Source organism: Temnothorax nylanderi, unplaced genomic scaffold, assembly GCF_030848795.1.
Source record: "Temnothorax nylanderi isolate EJ_2023f unplaced genomic scaffold, tnyl_v1.0 TNYL_tig0439_pilon, whole genome shotgun sequence".
Classification (NCBI taxonomy): Eukaryota; Metazoa; Arthropoda; class Insecta; order Hymenoptera; family Formicidae; genus Temnothorax; species Temnothorax nylanderi.
This window is the reverse complement of record NW_027249501.1, coordinates 17,835-26,696: the sequence shown is the minus strand read 5'-3', so window position 1 is coordinate 26,696 and position 8,862 is coordinate 17,835. Positions and strand designations below refer to the sequence as shown.

Here is an 8,862-nt window from a genome sequence, read left to right as displayed (position 1 = left end):
TTCACAACCGAAAATTTGTACACCAATGCTGATTTTTGGCATTGTTGTAAAACACTGCCGACATTTTCGTACACTGCCGACAATGCTTAGTCAATGCCTATAATGCCGTCAATCCTATATTAAAATCAAGGCAATGCCATGCAATTATGAACACTGCCGCGTACTGCCCATTATCATACGCCAATGCCTACACAAGAATCCTAAAGCTTTCTCAAAGTATTCTACACAATTGTACAAAAAACTCCAAAAAATTTTATTTACGAACTGTATCTATACATTGTAATGTAATTGCACATTATTATGTGATGTCTTATGCATAGGTATACCTAACTTTGAACAGTAGAACACTAAAAAAAATAATCAAAATAAATTTTAAACATTCTTCTTTAAACATTCTTTACATTTAAATGTAACTGCACATTATTATGTGATGCCTTATGCATATTATAACTATAAACAATAGAACACTAAAAATAATAATAAAAATAATGAAAATAAACTTTACATTCTTGTTAATTACTTATCTTTTTTAAACATCTTGTACTTTTTTTCAATTGCACACAAGTCGTATCTTTTAAGGTTGAATGGACTTAAGCCTAAAAGCGAAATAGGCCCATAAAAAATATAACATTTTTTGACCTGTTGCACGTCTTCTTGTTTGGGCCAGTTAAAACTGTCCAAATTTCGGTACAAAAATTTTATCTGACACGTTGTCTCTTCGATTTTTATTATTCTTCCTATATACCACTGATCATCATAGAATACTGCGTAGTATTTTTCTTCAACAATGGCTATTTGTTGCTTCTTTGGGGCCTCCGAATCAGAGCTACTGTGTTCTGCCACATGTTCACTGCCGTTGCTTTCAAATTCTGAAATGTAGTCATCTTCAGTTTCCGTCTCACTTTCTTCAACTTGCTTCTCTTCCAATTTACTTTTTTTATTCTTTGGTTTTATAGATTTCTTTATTCTCTTTCGACTTTTTAAACGTTTTGTTTTTGGAAGGGTTTTTTGAGAGCCCATTCCCTTTACTCTCTCTAGCCGGTCGGCAGACAAACGACTTTTGTTTTCGGTAAAAAACCAGCAAAGGGTTGATTTTTTTATCGTCATTGTTTTGCCAGTCTTCAGTTTTATTTTTAAAACTAATTTATTATTAATTGGAGTTTGACTAAAATCTTTCAGATCCAGATGATCCATGTTTTGAAAAATAGTTTTAGATTCAGTAATATCATTGAGGTCTGTTTCGGAAATATACCCTGAATTTTCATTTGGTGATATACTATGCTCGTCGCTGTCAGATTCACTCCGGTTGTCTTCCTGATCAAAATAATCAGCAGAGTCTGGTTTTATATGTATCGTATAAAAAGCTTCTTCTGTAGCATTTATTCCTAACGCAAGACAATCAGTTAGTGCGTCAGCTTTAGCACGGAAAAGAATATCTTTGATTTCACTAAGTGTTATTAATTTTCCACGATCTTTTTCTGCTGTATTTCCCAATTTTGACGAGCACTTTTCCCTCGGAAAGATAAATGAATCTCCTAAAATGAGTTATAAAGTAATAGGAAAAATAATATAATAATAATAGAGTAATAAAATTGAATTATATTGTAGTATATAAAAGACATACCTAAGTCAGTGACGATTTCGTTTATCATCTGAATTCTGGACAGCCTTCGCAAAAGGTCTAGTATAGAAAAATTTACAATTGTCGAGTAAGTGCTTGTCATTGACCTTGTTTGACGAAATATTCGTTCACAAGTTTGGCTTGAAAAGAACCAGGGTAAAAACTGTTCTGGGTTATCCTTTAGTTTAATTAGTAGTAAAATAAGTCCATGACCATTAAGCTCTATACATGTATACGTATTTGAAGTTATGAAGTTCTTGAGAACAATCTTATTTATGTAGAGCCAATGTCTCCAGGCCCTCAAAAAAATATTGTATACCACATATTATAAACGCGATCCGAACAAGTTAATGATTTGTTTAGGAAGGCTTCTTCAATTTTATTCATTAGGGTCAGGTATTGAATAGTACATTTGCTACCAGGTATCTGCTTTAAAGTGTTTCTCACTTTATCAGAAGATATTTTTTTTGCGGCATCGAAGTTCATTTTATCTTGAGCTATAATTTAATAAAAAGTAATCAGAAAACGAATGTCTACAACTATGCCAAATACTACTAATCAATTATTATATTCTACAATGAGGATCTCAATTATGGATAATTGAGGTCCTCATCGTAGAATATAATAATTGATTAGTAGGATTAGAAATATGTATTTGGTACACTATGAAATATTATCGTAACTAACCAATCAGTACTTACAATTCAAATCCGATTTACATAATAAATGGGTGTCTTTATGATATTTGTCAACCATTTCCTCTAAATGTTCTGAAGAAATATTTTCACATCCCAGCTTCATAGTTAATCCTGGTTTTAAAAGCCTTGTCTTCATTTTTGTGAGGATATGTACTGTGTCTTGAATTACTGTCGCCTTATCGGTGTTAAAAGGCATCTAAAAAATTAAAAACGGTATTATTCAATTGTCAATACATAAACAAAAATAAGTTACTTACCTGGAAATATGGAGAAAGCTCATTGGATGCATTTTGATCTGGAAAATTACTAAATATTTTCATTCCTTTCAAGCAACGGGTATCGCCATCAGAGGAAAAACCCTCTACAACAATTCCAAGTTTTGCAGCCTCTTGTATCAGGAAATTCCATCTGTGCACTACTTCTTTGTAGGTAAATTTATTGTCACTCCCAAATATGCAAAGACAAAAAGCTGGCACTTTCTCTTCTAGAGGCTGCGCCATAAAAACGTAAGCATTATTGGATAAAATGCCTGTTTGAAACGCTTCCTGTATATCCCAGGCTGAATTCACAATAAATTTTTCAGTTAAAGGAAAGCCGGTTTCGTCATTTTTGTCAAGCACAAATCCAACAAGTTTGTTTGACTTTGGATCGTACTGAATTCTCTTCAACACTGCAGTTTGATCTTCGCTAATAAACACTTTTAATGGAAGTTTCCTTGCATTCAGATACATTTTTAAATTAGCCATATAAAGAACGCCCTCTTGCACAGTTACATTTTCATTTAAAGTTCTCTTTAATGTTGAAAGAGATGGAAGAACATTCTTCAAATTGCTTTCTAAAGTCTCATAAGTAAGTTTACCTCCAATTATGAATAAGTACAAAGAAAACTTTATCAACTCATCAGTGAACCTATTGTGATTCGAAGAACAACTGCTGTTATTTTGCGCAGAAGTCATAAGGACTGTCAAAAAGTTACTCATATTTATATTTTCCATATTAAAATTATCTTTACATGACTTTATAATTGTGCTTCCAATTTCAGTGTTCTCTGCAAGTATTTGTTGCATATGTTCCTCTATTTCAAAGAAAGATGTAATTTTTGCTTGATCTTTTGAAAGCCATTCTAGTCTTCTACAGTTTCTTTGTCGACGGGAATATTTCTCATCTTGCCACTTTGATTTTTTAGGAGTGTCAGTAAAAATAACGTTACGAGGCTTTAAGGAAACGGCAGAATTCCCCGCCTCATGGAAAGTTCTACCGTTCTGAAAAAAATCCTGAGTGATTAAGTCGTTAGAATCTGACGCTCTAGTGCTGTTTAAATTGGGGTCAGAATCACTATTGAATTCTGCAATAGAGGGACTTCCACCTACAGAACGATAAACGACAGCATTTTCTCGCTCCGTAACAAGATCTTGGAGGCTGGACTCCAGATCAGCGTTAGTTTCCAAAGTAGACTGACTAGTTAGAGGGCCACTTATTGTAGATACGTCATCCACATCTATTGTATCGGCACTGGTAACATTTTTCTTAGGATTTTTGACATTTATAAATTCTAGAATTGAGACAGTTTTCAGGGATTTTTGTGTGGGCTTTTGTTTCAATTTATCCGATCCATTTAGTTCCCCTTCAAAATGGGTTTTAAAATGAGAATTGAAATTTGAACAAATCCATTTCCGCCCATACTTTCCAATAGCCACGCTGACTTTAATTTTTTGCTCGCAAATAATACAAGTTATGTGTGCAAACAGGGGATTTTCTTCAGGATTTTCAAAAATTACGTCAACTTTCAATTTATTAATTTTGTTCAAAATTTGGGCAGCTTCCTGTTCCTTTAATTTTTTATTACAAAAAGCTTTGATATAATTACGACTTATGTTTAGTATATGAGTTTCATCCTCAGTTATACCTGCATTATTATTTTTCGCTTGAGAGCGAGGTACTGGATTTGACAAATTAGGAAGACGCGAAGAGGCTTGTTTTAGTTTGTAAGGTTTGTTAGTTTCATTTCTGTCTTTACTTCTACATTTACAGCGGCAGGTTTGCCCACTTAATTTTAAATGTTCTCCACCACACAATTCCACACATGCATTTTTTATGTTAATCAATAAGTTTCTGTGCCCGTTAAGAATTTTAAACAGCATAGGTTTTTTGAAGAAAATGCCGTAAAAAGTTTCAGTTTCCTCTTTTGAAAGGAGCTGCCATAATTCTTCCTGAGCAAATTTTTCCATTTGGTTCATATCTGCATCGGTGATGTTTTGGAACTGAGATAAAGAGTTCCATCCACAGTAATTTATTAACATTAATATATTATTTGGAAGGTTCGGAAATTTGTTTTCAATCAAAGACTCAAATGTGATTTTTTCCGAAGGTTCACCGGATGGTAAAGTTTTGGTTGTCGGGCATGCATTCTCTGAAATATAAAATCAAAATTGAAAAAAGATGCTTCTCGAAAACATCGCATAATTTTTCGCGTATTTTATAGCGAACTAGTTGAAGAGGCTTAGCGGTGATAGAGCGCTGGCACACGAGCGGTTTGTGCCGCGCGGCAGAGTGCTCTTTCTCTCTCTATCTCACGCGACGTCTCTGAGAGAGAGAGAGAGAGAGAGAGAGAGAGAGAGAGAGAGAGAGAGAGAGAGAGAGAGAGAGAGAGAGAGAGAGAGAGAGAGAGAGAGAGAGAGAGAGAGAGAGAGAGAGAGAGAGGGAGGGAGAGGGAGAGAGAGGGAGGGAGAGGGAGGGAGAGGGAGAGAGAGAGAGTACTCTGCCGCGCGGCACAAACCGCTCGTGCGCCCTTAGTTATGGGGTTAGGAATTTAACCTATCACCTACACTATTAAGATGAGCAAATTATACTTACCCATATTAATTTTGTTAACCGCACTACTTTAAATCCACTATCAGGCACGAAAACTTGCTAACTATACACATAAAAGTCCGTTATTGTTTTGACTGTACGCTGCTTGCAAGCGCGGGGTGCCGTTTGTCATTACTACATGCCATGCGCATACTCAGGAATAAGCGGGAATAAGAGTAGGGGGCGTCCCCACTGCCGTACTGCCGAGCCAATGCCGGATAAAATTCGGACACTGCCTTAGCAATGCTATGCAATACCTCCCGCACTGCCACTGCCACAAGTCATTATTACCACTCCTCAACCACTGACGACAATGCCGTCAATATTATAGGCCACTGCTTACTTTTTTCAGTCCACTGCCAAAATTTTGTACACCAATGCCGGCTGTGAATTTCCCCCCAGATTTACTCTAAAAACCTTTAATTCCACAACCCTTAACTGTCGCTGCCAAATTGCGTGGCAACAGAAATTTCCTGATTCTTGTCGCTGCCAAATTGCGTGGCAACAGAAATTTCCTGATTCTTGTCGCTGCCAAATAGCGTGGCAACAGGAGTTTTCCTTTAATCTACTTTCATGCCTAGAAAAGGGGGCAAAAGGTCCCAAATTAAAAAGATTAAATTTCAGATTAAACAAACCATCCAATTTAATCAAGATCCTTTTCCATTATTTCTCAAATTAAAGGAAATTCAAGATAATAAAATTCGCACTCCATATAAATTAATCCCTTTGGATTTAAAAATAGATTTTCCAAATTTTGATTTAATAAACAAATCTGACCCTCGTTATAAAACATATAAAATTCGTTTTCTTTTCGGACTGGATTAATCGCACAACCTGGTCCAAATCCCGGGTAAATTACTTGAATGTTTTGACCCAAAAACGGACGAACTAACTAACTTTTGACAGAACGTGACACACAATTTACTCACCGATCACGGTGCACTGAAGGAGACCCGCCAAATCACAGCCGGGAGCCGAGAGGGTGATACGTACAGCGTCCAGCTCGGCATTCGGCGTTCATTTCGCTCGCAGCAACGGCATCCCACTCGTTGCAGTCGACGTGAGAAGGAACGGAATATTAGGCGTACGTTCAGCTTGCAACACACACACACACTCTGTAACACCGGATTTCTTTTCGTTCACGAGAAAGAAATTACACAAGCAACAACGTCTCGCTGCGTCTCGTATACCGACATTGAACGAGTCGGAGTAAAGTATTACTTGCGCGCGCCGCCCGCTGCCGCCGCACAGTCGGGAGAGCCGTCGAACGCGATTGGCTCCGCGGGAGTCGAGCCCCCCGGATCCGGTCAATCACGTTCGGCCGCTCCGAGTCGCCGCGCCGGCCCGCGGCGCGGCACTCGGCACTGCCGAGTCGGCAGTCGCGATGCCGCAGCGTTACCAGTCGTACTAGGCGCGACCGTTGAATGAATCCGTCGACTTCGAAGCAGCGTACGTTCAAAGTCGGCGCGCGGACGATTGTTTCCATCGGCGAGACGGCCTTGCTACTTGCTTTCGTCGATCGACGCTCGGAGTACCGTCACCTGCGGATATTACTCAGTCAGTCATTCTCCCGATAAATTTCGGACAGGTGTGAAAGTGTTTGTGCTCCGCGCGCCCGTCGCTGTGCTCCGTGCTGTGGGTGCTGTTATTCGGAACGCGCTCGTTCGTGCGATTGGTACTCCCGCTCCTTGTTCGCGGGAATAATCGACGGACGCGCTCAATAATTTGCAAGTGCAAGTATATCAATAAGTGTCGTGAATGAATGTGTCGCACGAATCGTTCGCTCGAATCGAGGCGGAGACGTCGAGGCGAAGGTACGGCAATTGTGAGTGATTTGCAGTTTCGTCGCAAAGTGATGGCTCCGCCATATATCTGGACTATCGAATGTGGCGTTCATTTACGCGGCATATATCTCCGTGTCGTGCTTTGAACGCGCTGTGCCGGAATTGTCGGGCCACTATCCCCGATTCTTTTCGAAGAGCGGAAAGAGGGCCGAGTGAAAACGTGAAATCGTATCGTAATTCAAGTAAGTGATTCAAGTAATAGCGTTATAGTATCACCGTAGCTACGTGGCTGAATAACTCCGCCCGTTGCGCATCGGATTGGGGAGTCAGATTTTTTTTTATAGAGGTAACGAATCTATACGATTAGTCAAATATAGAGCCATTGTATCTCGGTACATGTCGAATTACGACAATATAAATTATACTCGTAGATTTGTTGCCTTAAAATGGATGGGCTAAAACTGATTACGGGAAATATTTAATCTTGGTGTCATTTGTTTATTGATTTATTGTGCAATTGTGCTTGAGGAAATACTCGCACACTTTATACGCACGGAGCTCGCGAAGAGCTCATTATCGTTCATCGAACTATTGCGACGGTCTGCCGCGTTCTGTATAGGGGAGAGTTGGATATTACCGAGCCCCTAAGAATTGAAGCGTATATCTAAGCTTAGAAATGTTTCAAAAAAACAAAATGTGCAGTTTTAGATAGGTAATTTATTTGGCTATCCATATATAATAGTAATAATCTTCAAAGTTAAACACAAACTAAAATATTAACAATTTTCCAAAAAATGAGTAAAACACGGTATTACCGAACTGGTTTGATAATATCGTGCCTATAAAAATTACTCTGGCTTCAGCCAGTGACATGAAGTAGAACACAATAACAAAATGTTTTTTTTATATTTATGCATTAATATCGTCTAGTAGGTACCTACATATAAAAATAAGTGAATGTGTTAACAAATAACGATCATTATAAATTCAAATCAAAACTTAAGCAACGATCTTTTCTGTAAGCACCTTACATTGTAAACTAAACAGTCTTGGTAACTCTTAACACACAGTTATCGTTATACCTATTGTCTATGAATTACAAAAACAACTTTAAAATCTTATCAGTCTCCAAAATTCAATCAGTCTCAAAATTTCAACTTTAGGCGCGAAATTATCAAACTCAATCATTTCACTTTACAACCTTAAAATATATAGAAAAGAAACGCGTGTTTCTAAAATCATTTTGCAACCTAATTTTATAGTGTTTTAGCCTATCAAATGCGTCAAATTTAATTCTGTATATGAATAAGCAGAAAATCTTGCAGAGCGCAGTGTCTTCACATGGACGGCCGGAACGAACTGACAGCGCATTCGCGGGGGGTATTCCGTGTTAGGCTGCGTTCGGAAACGTCACCCGAGTGCACACGAGTATACTCCCTTCTCTTTCTATCTCAGCGAGTTAGAAGGAGAAGGGAGTATACCCGTGTGTACCCGGGTGACGTTTCCGAACGCAGCCTTAGTCTATGATATTAAGATCATTGTAGGCGCGTAATACAAATAGTTATTGAGTTAAACAGTGGCGCGGAATTGTCAACCGCGCGGTAATATCCAACTCTCCCCTACTTCGAAATTTAAACATTAAAATTTAAACATTAGTACTAAGATTTTTGATTGAATAAAAAAACAATAAACATAATTTGGGGAAGAATGCGATAGGAGTAAAAAAGCAGCGCCAAGTTTTTTTTAAAAGAAAAATTTATTTATTTTATTTTAATTAAATATTTTTATTTTGTACTGTTATTTCTTTAATTCTTTGTAATTAAAATGATTCTTTGTAATATTAAAAATTTGTTAAAGAGAATTAAGAAGCTATTACCACTTGGGTTGGAATAGGAAGACCCTTGAATAG

At 37.7% G+C, this 8,862-nt stretch overlaps 1 protein-coding gene across 1 annotated transcript; it reads right to left on the bottom strand.

Annotated features, from left to right (window-relative positions):
• LOC139782778 (uncharacterized) lies at positions 1–6,260 on the bottom strand. Its single transcript, XM_071721835.1, is given in 6 exon segments — positions 1–1,535; positions 1,625–1,924; positions 1,927–2,118; positions 2,323–2,515; positions 2,577–4,729; positions 5,173–6,260. Coding segments are annotated over 6 exon segments (3,861 nt in total). The 5' UTR covers positions 5,177–6,260; the 3' UTR covers positions 1–516.
• Positions 6,261–8,862: the final 2,602 nt, after the last annotated feature.